At 41.5% G+C, this 19,758-nt stretch overlaps 1 protein-coding gene across 1 annotated transcript; it reads left to right on the top strand.

The window, feature by feature from the left end:
* Positions 1 to 1,119: 1,119 nt before the first annotated feature.
* On the top strand, positions 1,120 to 19,428 carry syt5a (synaptotagmin Va). Its single transcript, XM_049561121.1, has 9 exons — positions 1,120 to 1,218; positions 9,558 to 9,721; positions 12,031 to 12,212; positions 12,962 to 13,048; positions 13,190 to 13,357; positions 13,489 to 13,656; positions 13,767 to 13,884; positions 15,785 to 15,918; positions 16,011 to 19,428. Exons 2-9 carry the CDS (start codon positions 9,565 to 9,567, stop codon positions 16,218 to 16,220), a joined length of 1,224 nt encoding a protein of 407 aa, XP_049417078.1. The 5' UTR covers positions 1,120 to 1,218; positions 9,558 to 9,564; the 3' UTR covers positions 16,221 to 19,428.
* Positions 19,429 to 19,758: the final 330 nt, after the last annotated feature.

Consider the following 19,758-nt stretch of genomic DNA (forward strand, 5'->3'; position numbering starts at 1 on the left):
AAGAGTCATATTTTTTTCTGATGTAAAAAAAATTAAATCATTAAAAAGCAATCATATAGTACATAAAAAAAACTCATAAAAATGTTATAGTATTGTATGTTTCAAAAAAAATCAGGAAACAGTATTAGTATTTTATGTAAAAAAAAAATCAATATAAATTTCAAAGTATGCCATAAAAAATCATTAAAAAGTCTCAGTATAATATGTAAAAAGGAAAACAGCATTGTTTGGTATCACAAAAAAGTCAGTGAAAAGGCCATACTATAGTAAGTGAAAAAGTATAGTATTTCATAAAAAAATATTTTAAAAAGTGATAGTATTGTATCATAAATGTTAACATAATTGTTCAATATGTCATTTAAAAAAATCAAAATGTCACAGTATAGTCGGCCACAAAAGGTTTGGCTCTTTGGTTTCTAAAACGGTTAGTTAGTGTGTGTGTGTGTGTGTGTGTGTGTGTGTGTGTGTGTGTGTGTGTGTGTGTATCATATAGTTGTATCCCCTCAGGCTGTGCTGCCGATGACTTTTCTTCAAAGGTCATGACCTTTTCTAAACTCGTACCCAAAGTGTCGGGCTGCAGGTCGCCTCTGACTGACACCTCTGATTGGTTGCTTGCTGTCCAGGATTTCAGTGTAACTTAACTAAAAGACTACAATTCCTTTGAAAGACTTTCAGTTTCCATGAGCTTCAATCACAGAAGATTTCAACTTGTGCTTTTTTTTTTTTTTTTTTAAATTCAGTTTATTTTCTGGAATATAAATGAAACAGTTTGAACCACTCAGCAGTGTGAGTTCATCCCTATGTGTGTTTTTAACAAACAACAACACAGTGTGTCTTCACTGTGTCAGCAGATGAGGGAGGGGGAGAGCGCTGGTTGTACACTGTCAAACACAGACACCTTCACATTTTAGTGAGTTTACAAATCTGAAGTAAAAAAATGTCAGGTGAGTGTGAAGTAACAAGATGTAAAGCCAGTTTTACCTGATGACGTGTCTGCTAAAGAGTGACTGTGTTTCAGCAGTGGAGGTGGACAGTAAGTAGTTGGCAGTGAGGGATATTGTGAGATTAACACAGAGGGGGGAGGGGGAGACAGAGAGAGGGGAGCTGTGTGCAGCGCTCCTCATCAGTCGGCAGAGGATTTATCTGAGGGACATTTGGATGCAGGAAAATAAATAAAAACAAGAGCCAAAGACCCAAAAAGGACCGACACCATACAAGGTGGGTTATACTCTGTTTTATACTTTGTATTATTGTTTATTTTGCAGTTATTAGTTTGTTCAAATGTGTTTAAAATGTTTTAATCCAGACAAACAGGCAAAAAAACCTAAATTACTTAATTTATAATGAATGGAAACAAACTATTGCTTTTAACTGGCTGGAGAAACAAATGTTTTCTTTAATAACTAATTTTATCTGCAATTTGTTTCCCTGACTTTATCTGTTTCCATGTATTTCAGTCGTGCGGTAAATCTGCAAAGAATCCACTCACAGGGAGCAAAGGGTTAATGTTCATTCACTGGATTTTATACGATAACTTTGACGTCATATGTTTTTGTCATTCTTTGTCTTTTGCTGAATCTCACGGTGAAAACATTTGATTTTACTCACAGTGGAAGATGTTTTCCAAACCTGGCAAAGATTAGTTTAAGTGGATTATTGGAGGCTAATGCACGTCTATTTGCAGAGTCTGTGTTCACGTGCACTCACCCGCAATACATCTACACAATACTGACGCTTCCCTCTTCAGCCTGTGTGAAGTTTCTGAGGTTGTATCTGGTGTTATAACCTTTAAATCCTGCAGCTTCAGTCCACACTGGATGATTATTTGCAGTCTGTGATGCAGATGGAGTTTCTTGGCGCCCGAGGCTCTCAGCACAAAGCTGCAGATCTACAGTGAACAGTAAAAGGTTTATATCTTAACTGCAATCATCCTAACTTTATGAAGAACACTATCCAAGCAGCGTGCCCTGACACACATCACCGCAGGTCGAATTCTGCATCACAGGCATGTTTGTAGAAACACTGAATAAATGGTTCAAAATGAACAAATGCTCCTTTCTACCAAGGTTTCAGTGCATGCAAATAAAATCACATTATCCTTTTAAATCAGTCCATTTCCAACCTCTGTAAAGGAACAAGGAAGCTTGAAGGAAAAGTTTGACATTTTGGGGAATGGACTTTAAACTGTAGGAGATAGCTAGCCTGGCTCTGTTTACAAGTATTCCTGGCCGGGCACAGCTAGAGTCTTCCTCGTCACTTGAGCCAAAAAATAAATCCAATAACAATGTTTGTTTACAAGAACTTCCGTGGAGAAAACCCTCACGTTATATACACTAAATGAAATGGCGCTGGGCTAATGCTGCCTCAGTTGGCTCGCATTTAGGTGCCTAAAAAAATCAGTATCATTTTAAGTGCATGTTATATTTAGAATATTTTAACCACTTTTTCAACAGGGAGTTGAAGCTGTTATATTAAAGCCACCAGACTCCACTAACAAGAACTGTAATTTACTTCTCAGAACACTGAAGTTGCTGGTCAACCGTTGCCTCCATCAGTTAGTGTGTGAGGTTAAGCGGAGAAAATTTCCTAAATATAACAAACACTCAAACTGATAGTGATTTTTGAGGTGGCTAAAATATGTTTTGCTGCGACCACCATTCACAGCAGGACATTGTTTAGCTTCTGCGCTGGTAAATTTGGTTTATCAAAGATGATAAAAAAGCAAAACAGTAGGTAAAATAACTTCAGCAGAAACGTCAGATGGGTGGGACCACTGGTGTTTAACTATGTGTCTTTGAAAGTTACAGTTACGGCTGAAAGTGACAACAGAAAAGGGGAGTGAAGTGAAGTGATTGATGTTAGCGCAACATCACAGTGACTCTGTGTATAGTCGGGGATATACTCTACTGTAAAATAGCAAACTGATGTTTTTACAGTCACGTTTTTGTATTAGGTATAACGTATTATTAGTGGCCTTTCATGTGTTTGTAGCTGGATTTTGTTTACTTTCAACAAAGGCCAGGCAAGCTGTTTCCCCCTGTTCTCAGTCTTCAAGCTAAGCTAAGCTAACCAGCTGCTGGTTCCAGCTACGGTACAAACATGAGAGTGATGTCACTCTTCACATCCTCACTGTGACCTCGTCACATGTCCACGTTTGGTCATGGACTTTCCACGTCCACATATGACGTCCAAGGTACCCTGGGTGTGTTGGTTGTTGACGTTCTGGGACGCCGTGTCAACTTCAGCCTGTTACATGCATTGTCTGTTTCCAAAATACACTTCTGTTTTCACAGGAAATGTACAGTTTACATACAGTCTCTTTCAAAATAAAAGCACTACGTTGGTACAACACCACGATCTGATGTTTTTCTTTTTCCTTTAACAACAAACACACATGTGGTTACGTTTGGGAAAAAGAACAGGGTTTGGCTTTACAATCTCATGAGAAGCAAACACTGGCTTCCCAGGTGAAAGGTGGTGGTTGTCCATCCCTCCCACCCGCCTTAACTTTCATTCTTGTCGCGTTGCATATTTCCCTGACGCTGCTGGCCACCATGTATCATGCTGAAGTCAAAGAACGACTTTTTTCGTCAGTGTCTAACACCACAAGTCACTGACCAAGCGCAGGTTTTGGACAACTTCAGAGTGAGACCGGGTTCACAGAAGTGAAAAAAATGAACTTAAATCCGCTGACTAAGTGCAGCTCAGAGTGCTTTACAAATTAGAAAAGAAAAGAGCAGATGATTTAAACCAAAGTATTAGAATAGATTTAAAAAGAGAAAGAGAAAGATGCCTTTTCAGCTGGAAATTAAACAACAACAAAATAAAAGCTTATTATTTCAATTTTTGCCCTTTTCAACCTTTCTAATGTAGAAATGTGTCTCACAACACTACAGCAAAGTCAGCAATATCACAGTAAAAGTATTTTTGTTTTCAAGTTGTCAGTGATGCCAAAGTGACAAACCTGTGCATGCAAACACCAGCAGTAGTGGTGCAGAGTGTCAGGGGCCTAATGGAGCCTCAGGTTCAGCTGTGAGCTGTGAGCTTTTAGACAAAATCCTTCCACCGGCTGTCAAATCTGTCTGAACACAGATCAGATCAGCACAGAGCCTTTAAAAGACACAGCAATATAAGATCTGGTTAAGACTCAACTCAGTGTATTTCAGAAACATATTTCAACATCTGATCACAGTAAATCAAACTGCAGCATGCATTAGTATAAAAACTGTCAAATTAGGGCTGCAGCTGTTATGTTTTTATTATTGATTAATCTGTTGATTATTTCTATTGATTCATTATTAATAGTTTGGTTCGTGAAATGACATGAAAAGGTGAAAATGGCAATGACAAGTCTTTTTGTACAACTCTCAGTCAAAGACACGCAGAGTTTTCCATATAAAGCAGCACATCTGACAAACTGACACTAGTTAATTTTTGGTATTTAGCTTTTTTTTTAAAAAACACCTTTTGTTGATTGAATGATCTCTGAGCTCTAAACCTTAAGAAAAAAATCTGGGAATTTAAAATAGTCAAATTTTAATAACTTTTTAAAATCAGTTTTTATTTATAGCATTAAAGCCACAGTTGGTAAAGTTTATGAAAAAACTTTGTGTCACATTTGTTGAAACAACCCGGTCTCACTCCGAAGTCATTGAAATCTGGCACTTGGTCAGTGACTTTAGGTGTCAGCCACCGACAAAAAAAACATCCTATCATGTCAGCATGATTTGATGGAGTATTAGGGCCATATTGAAAAAAAAAAATCGGAGATTTCGACAATAAAGCCGTAATATTACAAGAATAAAGTTGTCCTACGAAAAAGTCATAATATTACGAGATATGGTCGTAATATTACGAGAATAAAGTCGTAATATTACAAGAATAAAGTCGTCCTAAGAAAAAGTCACAAATTACTAGAATAAAGTTGCCCAGAGAAAAAGTCATAATATTTCGAGAATAAAGTCGTAATATTACGAGAATAAAGTCGTTCTGAGAAAAAGTCGTAATATTACACAAACAAACTCGTAATATAAATGTGTGTGTCGAGGCAACACACCTGAGACAAAGAGCAGCTGCCACAAGCAGGTTCCTCCTCTAACCCATTCTGTTTGTTGTTGGTTATTTCCTGAAAAACTATGACTTTATTCTCGTAATATTATGATTTTTTCTCAGTTACGACTTTATTCTCGTAACATTACGAGAAAAAATTTGTAATGTTACGACTTTATTCTTGAAATCTGCAATTTTTTTTCTTCAATGTGGCCCTAATACTCCATTGTAGCATGATACGTGGCCAGGTGCCACTATTGTTTAATGGCACCCGACTGCGTCAGGGGGAAATGCGGTGAGACAACAAGGAAAGTTAAGGTGGCAGAAATCTGAGTAGGTTGGGTGGGAGGGGTGGTGGACGGGTCCAACAACCACCAACTTTCACCCGTGAGGCCGATGTTCACTTCCTGTAAGATTGTGATGCCAAACCCTGTTCTTTTTTCCTAAACCCAACCACGTCGATTGTAGTTTGTACTTTTATTTTGAAAGAGACTGTATCAAACTGTACATTTCCTGTGAAAACAGAAGTGTATTTTGAAAACAGACAATGCATGTAACAGGCTGAAGTTGACACGGCGTCCCAGAACGTCAACAACCAACACACCCAGGGTACCTTGGACGCCATATGTGGACGTGGAAAGATATGTGACGATGTCGGAGTGAGGATGTGTTTATTTGGCGCTGTTTGTACCTCCATTACCGGCTTAAAGGCGAGACAACTCTGGTACCTTAAAGAACACGAGGCAGAATAACGGTGTGACCGTCCCGCCTTGTGTAGCCTCACGTCTTATATTTGAACCCCTGAAGCCTTCAAGGTTGGAAGATAAAATAAAAGACTGTCACGTGTTCCTTTTGTCCTCTGACTCCCTCACAGATCTGTTTGTAGCGTGTGATTTTCATACAGAGCTCTTTGTGCCATTACATCACCAGCGTTGGTGGTTTTAGTTGCACAGTGACGGACGTTTGATTGTTCATGAAGTGAGTTTTGTTCAGTGTGTCAGACATTGTTCTTTCCTGCAGTGTGTTAAAAAGCTGTTGTCATATTTTGACTAACCATGTCTCTGTTGATGAGACGTCTATAGATCTTTTTGTCGTCAGCTGTTTTGCTTTTTAGAATCTAAAAATTCTTCTAATTTAGTTTCTATCTGTGGAGCAGTGTATTTACCCCGGGCGGCCTCACTGCATTTCAGTGGTCTTACCTCTAGTTTCCTGCACAATGAACCAGGAGGTGAGGTTATGTATTTGTTGTAAGTTTTCTCCTATCAGCATCATGACTTCAGCTCCTGAAATATCCAGACAGAGACAGTGTTCCTACATCAACCTGTCCAGGTTTCTGACTCACTGACGTCAGACTCTGGCAGCGGTCCAGCCTAAATCTGCAGTGACCCAGATAACGACTGTGGTCATCATCCTGATTTCGGGGTGTTCTCAACTCAAATGTCATTATGCAACAAACAGTCCTGGCAGAATTCAGTGGGTGCTTTTAGGCTTAGACTGATATCATCAAATATTCTGTCACTTTCATTTACCTCGGATATGATTGAGGTCCCATCAGCTTTTCTTTCTATTCATAAATTGTATTTTATTTTGCTGCTGCTTCAGAAACCTGATAAATCTCATGATGGGTTTTAAATTGAGTTTTAGTATCCAAGTAAGGAAGATACAGGGGCTTTTGCACTCAGACAGATTTGGGTGGACAACAGTGGGTAATCACTGATTTGAGTAAACAATATTTGACTCCTAATGCGAACATATCAGTCAGATTTTCCCAACAATGCGGCATAAAGAAAAAGAAGCTACATAATGAGAAACAATCACTGACTGATCACTGCAACCATCAGGGGAGGGAACTGTACTGATATTATACTGATATGAAACTATACATCGTCTTGGATAGAACATCGACCTCCAGGGTGAAAGTCTGTGGTTGTTGGACCCATGCACCACAACTCCTGCCCACCCCCATGTTTCATCCACCCACCCATCCACCCATCCATCATCCATCCATCCACCCATCCACCCATCCATCATCCACCCATCCACCCACCCATCCATCCACCCATCATCCATCCATCCATCCATCCATTCATCCATCCACCCACCCACCCACCCATCCATCCATCCATCCATCCATCCATCCATCCATCATCCACCCACCCACCCACCCATCCATCCACCCATCCATCATCCATCCATCCATCCATCCATCCATCCATCTACCTACCTACCTACCCACCCATCCATCATCCATCCATCCATCCACCCACCCACCCAACCACCTACCCATCCATCCATCCATCCATCCATCCATCCATCCATCCTCCTACCTACCCACCCATCCATCCATCCATCCATCCATCCATCCATCCATCCATCCATCTACCTACCTACCTACCCACCCATCCATCATCCATCCATCCATCCACCCACCCACCCAACCACCTACCCATCCATCCATCCATCCATCCATCCATCCATCCATCCATCCATCCATCCTCCTACCTACCCACCCATCCATCCATCCATCCATCCATCCATCCATCCATCCATCATCCATCCATCCATCCACCCACCCACCCATCAATCCATCCATCCATCATCCATCCATCCATCCATCTACCTACCTACCCACCCATCCATCCATCCATCCATCCATCCATCCATTAGGACACCCGTCTGTCTGTCTGTCTGTCTGTCTGTCTGCCTATCTATCTATCTATCTATCTATCTATCTATCTATCTATCTATCTATCTATCTATCTATCTAATGCTCTGTTCTGCAGTCTGGGGAGATTAAAGGGTTAATGTAACACAGCTGGCCCCTGAATCACATCTCGTTATAGAAATATGATGTGTACGTACGTCTGTATGTGTGTGTCTGAACTCCAGCTGTCAGCAGGGAGGATGGATAACAGACACAAGGGAGGAGTGACAGAGAGACGATGGGCGGAGGAAGGGGTGGAGACGCAGAGAGGCAAACTGTCCTTAATTTGTTTAAGCCGAGGGATTTTTGGATTACCTTTGGCAATTAATCTTGTTACATGGCTGTGCAGCGACAGAGGGACGTCTACTGTGGGCGGGGCATCTGTATGTGTGTTTGGATGTCAGTGTGAGTGCAGCCACTGACAGCCTGAACTCTTTAACAAGACTGTCATGATGAGCAGACACTGACATATATTGTTTTATTTTACCTCTCCTGCCCGGGGCCACAGGCAGGGATTTGGCTGCAGGTATACTCAGCTCTCTATCTGAACGTTATTCCATTTAGCTGCTTCAGTTTTAAGGGTCCTGGTGTTGTTCCTCTCCTGTGTGCCTCTCCTGCTATGAGCAGTCAAAATGTCCCCTGTGGACGTGGTCTGCGAGGGCCAGTGATGAGGGTACATGCATGTCTATATGTGTGTGCACTCACCAGCCTTAATGTCATTAAGTCAGCCAGATTATTATGTGCAAGCAATGAGCTGCAGATGGGAAGAGAGGAGGAAGGAAAGGGAAGAGAGGAGGAAGGAGGCAACAAGGGAAGCAGGGGTGAACATAGGAAGAGGAGGACAAGTGGAGAAAGGATGAAGGAGAGGAAGAAAGGCTGAAAATGCCATTTTTGTGTTTATTTAGAACAGAAATATCATTAACGGTGGCGCCCACTGGCTCATCTGGTAGAGCTGGCACCTCACGAACAAAAGCTGTCTCCTCACCACAGTGGCCGCGGGTTCGATTCCAACAAATAAAGGCAATAAGCCCCAGGAAATATCTTTTAAAAAAGAAATATTATAATTTCTTTATGATTTGTAGTCATATGTCGTGTTAGAGAAACTACTGTCGTGAAAAAAAAAATTACATTTCATCTCAATTTTTGGGGTAAAAAAAAATAGATGTGCACATGTGCACTCCTGTTCGATCATTTTCCTCAAAATATGAATATTTTTTATCCTCTGGTACGAAACTTCAACATTTCCCATCTGCCAACGCTGCTCCTCTGGCTGTTAACGTTAGCTGAAAAGCGATCCGACTAGTGAGTGATTGTTGGATAGAGAGTTTGCTTATAAGCCAGCCTGTGAAGTTGTGTTGCATTTACAAATTAGCGCCACTGTGTCAGCAAGTGATGAGATTTAGATGCTGCATGAATGTTAAATTTGTTCAAATGAAAGAGTCGTATTTGATGGAGTATTTTTACTCTGTGGTTTAACTAAAGGATCTTAGTATTTTTTCACCTCATGATTCTACTTCTCCTTCAGTAAAACCTTAATGAAACAAACTCATTTGTAACTGATGGAGACAGTTGTGTCTCTGTGAGGTGTTTGAGACTGAAGAGTGAATGAATGACGAGAGGTCGAAGCGAGTGAGAGGATTAAAGAGATTAAAACCAGGTGAAAGGTCAAACAGCATCAAGTTTGAACGAAGGACACATCTGAGGAGAGGAAATGTGTCGCTGCTCTGGAGCCTCAGTGTTTTAAGGTGGTTTAAATGTCTTTAAATTGATTTTGTTTGTCGTCTGCTCTCCTTTGATTTCGCAGAGCAGCGATGCGATTGGTCAGCGTGGCCGGGGGACGGCTCCGCAGGGCGGCGGAGGAGGAGGGGGAGAGGGAGAGGGAACCTCCACCACCACCGTCGCACCACTCCAACCACCAGTTCTCCAGCATGAAGAACAAGTTCTTCAATGAGCTCACACACCTGCCGAGTGAGAACACACACAAGTACACAAACAAAATGTACACAAAATACTTAAACCCATATCTGTTGATGCACGTGCACACCACGTTAAGTTTGACTTCATGTGTTCTCAAAGACTAAAACAGGTTGGACCCTGAAAACATATGAATATATCTGACTATATAATGATGAAAACTCTGTGTGTGTGTGTGTGTGTGTGTGTGTGTGTGTGTGTGTGTGTGTGTTCCATGTTTTTCTCCTCACTGACTTGGTCAATCCATGTGAAATTTGGCACAGTGGTAGAGGGTCATGGGAGGATGCCAATGAAGCAATATTACATCAATTGGCCAAAGGGGGGCGCTATAGCAACCCATTGAAATGTCAAACTTTGAATGGGCATATCTCATGCCCCGTATGTCGTAGAGACATGAAACTTTGCACAGAGATGCCTCTCCTCATGAGGAACACATTTGCCTCAAGAACTCATATCTTCCGCTTATATAGATTTTCCGCCATTTTGAATTTTTTGAAAAACACTTCAAATGGATCTCTTCCTAGGAAGTTTGAGCGATCTGCATGAAACTGGGTGAACATAATCTAGGGACCAATATCTAAAGTTCCCTCTTGGCAAAAGTTGGAAAACTTCCTAAAACTGAGCTTCTATAAGGCAATGAATATTGCGGAGGGCGTGGCTCATCACATAAAGGTGTAGAACATCTCAAGGGTTTCACCCATCACCACGCAACTTTGTAGGCATATGACCACACATAATCTGAGGGGACCCCTCCATTATTGAGCCCATCAAACAAAATGGGGGCGCTAGAGAGCTCATTTCTTATCTAGGCCTAACCGCCATATGGATTTTTACTAAACTTGGTAGATATGTAGAACAGGACGCCTCAAGGTGACTGGAGAAATTTAACTCTAATTGGCAACTGGGTGGCGCTATAACAACAGAAAAATGCTTCAAAATGGCTAAAATGTGACCGATCACTGTGGCTCCCCCTGTGGACCAATGTTGGTGTTGTTTCTAATGTTTGGTATGACTAAGTCATGGTATGGTATGCTGTACTCAATGGGTACGGACTAGTATAAATATATTTTAACATTTCAGCAATTAAAATGTGCATAATAAATCTACTGCCTGACACCTCCTCGTTGAAATTTTGCAGAACAAACAAATGCGAATACAATTGCATAATTTTTACAACAATGATCTAAAATATACCCGTGCCCATGCGCACGTCTAAAATGGCGGCTTTGTGGCTCTGCAGGTGGATGTTTCTCAGGGTTTTTGTAGGTTTCACATTGTTATAATTGGAGAATGTCAGAATTTCTTCAGGCCCACGACACTGTACAAATTGAAATGTTTAAAAAACTAACTGGAACAGAAGGGCAGACATTTTGTCAGATTCTGAATTTGTGACACTAACCTTGGGTGTCCACCTCGAGACTGTACTGATTGAATAGAGCAGGGGTTGGCAACCTGTGGCTCCAGAGCCACATGTGGCTCTTTAGCCCCTGTCCAGTGGCTCCTTGAGCCTTTGAGAAAAGAAGTCTATGGAAATTCCTTCTATGAATCCAAATGTTGCTGAACCTGGATAGCAGTGGCTGGTTAGCTATGGATGCCAAATCCAAAAAACTAAATTGAATAAAATAGAGAATGTAGTAGTGCGTGGACAGATTTGTTTGCTCTCACTGCCAGCTCTGCAAAATTTAAGTACCAGATAATTATTAATAGTGCCCTGCAGAGTCGCCACCTTGTGGTAAAACATATTAATGAATGCTCAATTAGACTTAATAGGCTGTATTATTTTTAGACCCACTGACACACACATCAGTCTATTACCCACATAGCATCGTCTCACCATCCTGTCATCTCATGTTTTTCATGTCTTCATTCTGTCCTCTCTCTCATTTCTTCATGTGACCACTCTGCTCTGCTCTCCAAGATCATAAACTCAAGCGTAAGTTCATCTCTTGTTTAATAACATTTGTTCATTCATTCATTCACTGTTTGAAAGAAAAACACGTGTAAAGCCTGCTGCGGAAAACAAAAACAGCTCTGTACTGACGGTTGAGGTTTAATGCCTCCTGCAAGAAAGGTTCAACACAGGAGTGTAGAATTGTGAAAGTATTATGGAGACAACTTCACCAGTTTAAAAAAAAAAAAAAAAAAAATATATATATATATATATATATATATGTACTCTGACACAGTGACACTGCCAACGGGTGGACACAGAAGTAAGAATTTAACCCGTCACCCGGCAGTGTCACTGCTGTTTCCCATCAGCACCAACCTTCCTCTCTCCTTCCTCTGCCTCCTCTCTCCAGTGCCCATGTGGGCAGTGGGAGCCATCGTGGTCGTGGTCCTCGCCCTCGTGGCCTGCATGGGATTCTGCATCTACAAGAAGTGCTTCAACAAAGGCAAGAAGCCGAAGAAGACCCGTGAGAGAAAGGCAGGACGAGGACGCAGGAAGAAGGAGAAGGAAGGAGAGGAAGGAGATGAAAAGAAGGTGAGGATCAGGACACACAATAGTTCTGCTCCCAGTGTGGCTGAATATTTACAACTACACAGATTTACCTCAGGAAGCAGAGTTTGTATAGTTTCACTTAATCAGATAATCTAAAATTAACAGCTGAAGATGTGAATAATTTAATTAAAGTTTAATAGTGTAAACTGAAGAAAATCATGGTGAGTACGAGGTCTACAGTTTGGAGACTATGCTTGCAGAGAGTCAGATAAGATATACAGATATGACTGTATCCATTCTCTAATCTAACTCTCGGCAAGAAAAGAATACGAAATATGTAACTGAGGACGCACGCTCTTAGAATAAATGGTTCTATAAAGACCCTTTAAGGTTTCTAAACTCTTGGGGGTTTGCTTGGGGTGCAGCCGTCGCACCCTGAAAAACTTGGGAACATGTGCTTGTCGTGGCAGCGTCACTCTGCAAGGCACAGGCCCCGGGGCCCAAAGTGTCAGGGGGCCCACCTGGCTTTCACCTGCAAAATGTCACTGATATTTAAACGTGCCGACTAGAAGGAGGCTCAAGATCAACAGCTGCAAAGAGACAAAGAGAGGCCTCTGCAAAATATTTAAAACCTTGACTCTGTGTCGTGTCACTTTCACTCCTGAAACTAAACATATGTGCCTCAGAGCAGGAATCACAGTGCTCTGTGTTCAAGATCCTGTGATGTGCTGCAGGCTCCACAAAGTGTGTGAGCTGTCTGTTAACGGCTAACCATGCCGTGTGTTTTCCAGGAGGGAGAAGAAGGGAAGGAAGAAGAGGAGAAGGAGAACTTTGGAAAACTGGAGTTCACACTGGACTACAACTTTACTGATAACCAGGTACACACACACACACACACACACACACACACACACACACACCAGGATCCAACCAACGACAGACGGACTCAGCAAACATGATGCTTTTATTCTGAAAAGCTAGCTTCTTTTTCTGACTTCTTTCCTTCCTTCTTCTTCTAGCTGATAGTCGGCATCCTTCAGGCTCAGGACCTGGCAGCCATGGACATGGGAGGGACCTCAGATCCTTACGTCAAAGTCTACATGCTGCCGGACAAGAAGAAGAAGTTTGAGACCAAAGTCCAGCGCAAGAACCTCTGTCCTGTCTTCAATGAGACCTTCACCTTTAAGGTGTGATCGATACTGGAGACCATGTTGAACATCAGATTGTTTGATCATATTATTAGGAACTGTCCTTCATAAACATCAAAGCATCTAAAGCATGTTTGAGTTAACCTTTTTTTAATCCCATCCCTCTCCAGATCCCCTACAATGAGCTGGGCGGTCAGACTCTGGTGCTGCAGGTGTTTGACTTTGATCGATTTGGCAAACATGACGTCATCGGCGAGATCAAGATTCCCATGAACAGCGTAGACCTCGGACAGCCGTTACATGAGTGGAGGGATCTGGTTGGAGGAGAGAAAGAGGAGGTAAGAGACTTCTTTGGACGTCGACTGAAGCATATATTGAATTTAAGGCAAGCAAAGACAGAACTGTGCAGAAGGACGACTCACCCCTGTACACGTTATGTCCCTGACAGCAAGAGAAGCTCGGTGACATCTGCATTTCCCTTCGTTACGTCCCCACGGCTGGTAAGCTAACGGTTAACATCATGGAGGCTAAGAACCTGAAGAAGATGGACGTCGGAGGACTGTCAGGTAAACACACAAATACATGCTCAAAGACCCAACGCCTTGTTGCCATTCAGAAAGTTCAGATCAGAAAGTGCGTTGAAAAATTTAATCTCTGCAACTGATTTCAGACGGACCGTATGCGCTGTGTGCTGCAGGTAGTCAGCATTAAACTAATCATCTAGGTTATTTCATTCAGTTCATTTACTAATCCTTCAAGATCCTGATAGGTCATCAGTAGTTGTCGATGGTAATGTTTACGTAGACAGACGCGGCAATTGTTGCCGGACATTGTGAATTCCACAGTGGTGATTTCTCTTGGGTGGCCTACACAGTTGTCAGAACATTTGTTTGTTGTTCTTAAGTTTTACATTATCAATAAATCAAACAAGTAATCAAATAAAAAAGAACGCTGCTTCATTAACAGGCCACTAGCACCGCTAAGTAGGCTAATGTTAGCAACCAGTGCTCCCACCCTGCCAGTCTGCGGCAACAAGTGCAGCAACGTCTCTGCTGGTTTTGGTTAAATTTTAGGCCTCATATGCGCTCAAACAGGTGGCATGGAAATATGTTAAATGCAGAACTGTCAGGGACAAATAAGCAATAATTTAACGTTAGCTAGCTAGTTAGTGAGCTACTGAGACAACAGCATACTAGCAATTTCTTTTGTTACGCTTGTTATAAAAAAAATGGGAGCATAATACATTAAAACAACATGAAACTAAGAAAAAAGAAGGGTTATTGTATTTTTTTTTAAAAAATACATTTTTTCCCAAGAATCAAGCTTACAAATCATTACGCTACATAGCATTACAAGACTGGCCCAAAGAAAATAACAAATTGCATTTGCAAAATAGGAGGCACAATAAGATGAATTAAAGTAATTATTGTGTGTGTCCCCAATTCAGACATTTATCCACTGTTTATCCATGTAAGTCCAGATTACATTTAAGACCAAGAGACAGCAACAGTTCCTTCCACTTCTGCAGACAAAAGATAAGTCCTTCCACAAATATAATGTCCTGTTTTTCCAGAGTCACAACCTCAGAGACCTCAGATTTCCATGAAGAAACAGAGAGAGGGTTGTCCCTGACCCATTTCACCATGATGGCCGTCCTCGCCAGCATTATATCCTAATTTTTAAATCCATTGTGGGTTTCTTTTATTGCTTTATTTTTTTGCCGTCATCTTTCCAGTGATCTCTTATAACACTCGGTTTGGAGTGTGCCTCCGAAAAACCTCTGTTTGGAGGGCCATGTAGCCCTGACACTTTCCTTTCTATTCCAACAACAACTGGGAAAAATCTACCCTAAGACATTCCCGCACAAAACAGAGGGGTAAGAACTAAGTGGTAGGACCAAGGGGTGTTTTGGTATTGAGTCTAAGAACGCTCATTTTCATTGTGTCCTCACTTTAACAACTAGGAACTGTCATAGTTCTTAGAAGGCCAATATAAGGGAGTATCTACTCTGAAATAGGACCTAAAAAAGTTCCTAGAATAGGTATTCTAAGAACTACAATTGTACGAGAGTGAAGAAAATGTATGTTATTTGGTCAAACACAGACAATGCAGCAGTGGCAACCACCATTTATTTCAATGTAAAGCTTCACTGAAATAAGATTTGATCCATTTTAGATAGTAAAAAATTGAGAAGTCATGTTCAGCAGCAGCAGCTCCACAACTGAAGCGTTGAAAATTTCCTGTTGATTACTAATGTTACCGAAGACCTGGAGCCCAACAGATAGAAAAAAAAGAGGAGTAATGTGGTTAAGGATGAAGAACATGCATGTAATACTTGTAATGTTTATCTGCCAGGTGGAGCTAAATTTAAAATGGCAAGTAATACCAGATTATGACAGAATTTTATGACTCTGTCCTTTAAAATGACGCACAATGAGAATATCAAACACGACCTCTCTCTTTCAGATCCCTTTGTAAAGGTGGTGCTGCAGCACAACGGGAAGCGACTGAAGAAGAAGAAGACGTCGGTCAAACAGAACACTCTGAATCCATACTTCAATGAGAGCTTCAGCTTCGAGATCCCCTTCTCTCAGATCCAGGTTTGTTCCTCCACCTATCAGCCTGACTGAAATATAAACACACAGGAGAATCTGGTCTAACGGTAGCTTCTCCTCCTCCGCTGTCTCTACAGAAAGTCCAGGTGCTGATCACTGTGTACGACTACGACAAGCTGGGCAGCAACGACCCCATCGGCAAGTGCTGGATTGGCTACGGCGCCTCAGGCGTCGGGCTGCGCCACTGGTCAGACATGTTGGCCAATCCCAGGCGTCCGGTGGCCCAGTGGCACACGCTGCTGCCAGAGGAGGAGGTGGACGCTGCTCTGAAGGCCCCCATCCGCTAAACACACTCACACATACACAGCACACCATCATCTGCATAGAAGGGGTATCGTTCATCTGAAGCCAAACAGCTGTTGGTTTAATGAAATGACCTCTAACTTTTATTTATATTTATCTACATAATTTCTGTATTTCATTTGGGGGTCTATTTATATTACTGCATGTGTGCTTTTCTGTTGTTTAAAACTGCAGTGTGGAACTTTTGTCTCCCCCCTCTGGCAGTGAGGGTTATTACACAAATATTGTCGCTGTGTGTTTATCATCTATCCCTGCAGGATCGCTCACTTCACAGCTTTGTTGCGTTCAATCCTTCCTTAAAAGTTTAATTTGTTATCTGGATCATCCACTCCTGAAACTTTTCTTGGATGCCTCTTAGCATTTCCTGCCGTGCGTCTACGTCTTTCCGGCAATTCAAAAGCTAACACTGGCAATAATAATTAGGCCCTGATCACACAGTTAGTGTTCTGCAGGTTGCAAGGCGCACTCCACTGCCTGCCTTTTTGTTTTGATGCCACTATTAAAAACCACTTGCTGCGTCTTTTTTGTTGCCAAGCAACCACCCCATCACCACCTTACAGTAACCTTCCTTTGTAATCAGTCTACTGTTTATTTATTGTATTTATCCTTCAGTGAGCATTGTGCGTACTCCTGCGGCCAGGTCTTTGATGTAATGGACGTTTATCGATATACAAAAGTTCCGCACTCCAGCTTTAAATTCATTTGACTTTCTAAACAAATAAATCACCTTTAAATACATTAAAGAGGTACTCCAGCGAATCAGTGTTGCAGTTACATAAAGTTTTACAACTTTGTGTAAATGCAACACTTACAGATTTTTTTTTAAAAAGAGGGGGGCGTAAAAACCTCCTCTACATTCACAGGAGACATTATTAACTGTTTTCATGGGCTGAGTCAGTCGATCTCCTCCTGAGGAGTAAACTTAACTTTGTGTGAAAAATGGCAGAGTGCTCCTTTAATATGTATTTCATTGACCACCTTTATCTTGCAGACAAGGTGGTCATCTCCCTCTCATGTAATCAGTGTCCTGACTGTCTCGAGGTTAAAAGGATCTTTTTCTCCAGCACAGATCAACTGTCGTGTTTTCACAGTAATTTTGATACTGTTGTATGAAAAGTATAAAATCTATTCTTCGTGTTGGAGTAACTTGAACCTGCTGCTGCAGAGCTGCAGTGTGTCTTTGTCTGTATGTTTTTTCTTTATGTTTCCTCTTGTCAAACCTGATCTCTCTCTTTTTCTTCCAAACAATTTAAACTTGATTTTCCTGTGAAATGATTTAGTTTCATGTTTCGCTCTGTGTCTCTGTGGCTCCTTCTGTGCTTGTGTTTGAGTGAGTGTTGATGCTGTTTGTCTGGTGAGTGTGAACACTGATGTTCAGCCCAGTCACCATGTGACCAAACCACCGATACGTCACATTTGTGTGCTTCATGTGGAGCAGATATGTTGAGCTTTATGTGTCTTTATGTTGTATATGCCATAGCTGGAGGCAATATGTCCGTCCGTCCATCTGTCCCATTCTCATGAACGTGATATCTCAAGAACACCTTCAGGGATTTTCTTCAAATTTGGCACAAACGTCTACTTGGACTCAACAACGAACAAAGTACATTTTGGTAACTAAAGGTCACTGTGATCTTGTCTGTTGCATTCTCGTGAATGTGATATCTCAAGAACACCTTCAGGAAATTTCTTCAAATTTGGCACAAACGCCCACTTGGACTCAGCAATGAACTGCTAAGAATTTGGTGGTCAAACGTCAAACTTACTGTGACCTCACGAAACATGCTTTTGGCCATAACTCAAGAACTCATTCACTAATTGTGACCAAACTTGACACAAATGTCTAACAGGATAAAATAATGAAGGTCAAAAGGTCAAAGGTCAGCTTGACTGTGACATCATCATGTTTTAATGTCATATCTCAGGAACAGAAGGGGAGACATTTGCTCAGATACTAATCAGAGTCAGACAACCACGGGGCGGTAATTCTAGATTCTAGAATTTTATGTTGTGGCAACACTGTGGTTAACATGTGGTTAGGTTTAGGCACAAAACACACCTGGACATGTCTGCATCCACCAGCTCCTCCACCTCCTGATGAGACACTCAGCTCACACACATGTAATCTGAACTACGTCACTTCAGAAACATTCATGTGACACATATGAAACAGACAAATGCAACGTATCTGTGGTTTGCAGAAATGTAGAGTGCCAACATTTCACTCTGGTGACTGGACTGTGGTGTGTGTGTGTGTGTGTGTGTGTGTGTGTGTGTGTGTGTGTGTGTGTGTGTGTGTGTGTGTTATATCATAAGATAATGTAAAACTGTTTGAGGTTTCACTTTCAATACACACAAAGTGATTGTAAATAATAGCTGAATGAATAAAGCGTTTCCAAACGATGACAGATGGTTCGACGGATGGATGGATTTACATGTGAACACACACACGCTATAATACCCTCATGTGCGAACATGATATCCCTTCTTTGCACACAAGCACAAAGTCACACACACGTACACACACACACCAGTAGAACCAGTTGGATGCACCATTTTCAACTGAAAACTCTAAACCATACAATATTCCTGCTGCTCCAGGCGGGGTTTTAATACAATCAGTGGTGCTGTGACACGAGTCGTCAGAGGAACTGAACCACTGACTGTAATTTTCGGAGAGTAACTAATCCTTCAGCCTCTGATCACTGTTACTGTTTGTCCCACTAATCCAGTAATTAACATGGAGGCTTTTTGTGGACAAACTGAGGTCCTCACTGTCCAAAGGGAGCGTAACGCTCACTGATACATCTGATTTCACCGAGGTCAGTGTGTGTTTGTGTGTTTGTGTGTGTGTGTGTGTCAGTGTGTGTCAGTGTGTGTGTGCTGATTTGATGCAGTGAGTGAAAGACCAGATTAACAGTGTGTCCTCTTTAGTCCTTGTCTCACGCAGTGAGCCAAACATGTGAGGCAGGAATTAGAGGGGTCGGACAGGAAACATAATTACCACAGATTGGAGAGAAGAAGAAACAGAAAACACACCGTGTTCACCAACGACACTGAAAGCACAATAAATTATGTTTAAAAATGAGGTCTAATTTGTCATTATTTCACACGTTTGCCCATTTTTCTATCTGATGTGGACGTTACATTAGAGCTCCAGTGTGAAGGATTCAGAGGGACATATTAGCAGAAATGGAATATAATATAATAAGTATGTTTTCTTCAGTGTATAATCACCTGAAGAACGGTTGTGTTTTTGTTACGTTAGAATGAGCTGTTTATATTTACAGAAGGAGCAGGTCCTCGTCTACTAACACCGCCATGTTTCTACAGTAGCCCAGAACGGACAAACCAAACACTGGCTCAAAATAGAGACATTTGCATTTTCACGTTTTTGCATTTTGGCCACCACAATAAGCGGCCCCTCCATGACAGGCGGTGTTGGAAAAACAGATTTTTAATATGAAACATTCAGTGTTTTTACCAGTTTCAATCAGCTGGTCTGTTTGTTTGGAGAGGAAG

The sequence above is a fragment of the Epinephelus fuscoguttatus genome, linkage group LG19, assembly GCF_011397635.1.
Source record: "Epinephelus fuscoguttatus linkage group LG19, E.fuscoguttatus.final_Chr_v1".
Taxonomy (NCBI): Eukaryota; Metazoa; Chordata; class Actinopteri; order Perciformes; family Serranidae; genus Epinephelus; species Epinephelus fuscoguttatus.

Excerpts from the sequence above, each read along its gene's own strand:
- syt5a (XM_049561121.1), top strand. The coding sequence starts at position 9,565 with ATGCGATTGGTCAGCGTGGCCGGGGGACGGCTCCGCAGGGCGGCGGAG. Across the intron at positions 12,213-12,961 it reads AGGAAGGAGATGAAAAGAAG|GAGGGAGAAGAAGGGAAGGA; the intron begins GTGAGGATCAGG and ends TGTGTTTTCCAG. Across the intron at positions 13,885-15,784 it reads GGACGTCGGAGGACTGTCAG|ATCCCTTTGTAAAGGTGGTG; the intron begins GTAAACACACAA and ends TCTCTCTTTCAG.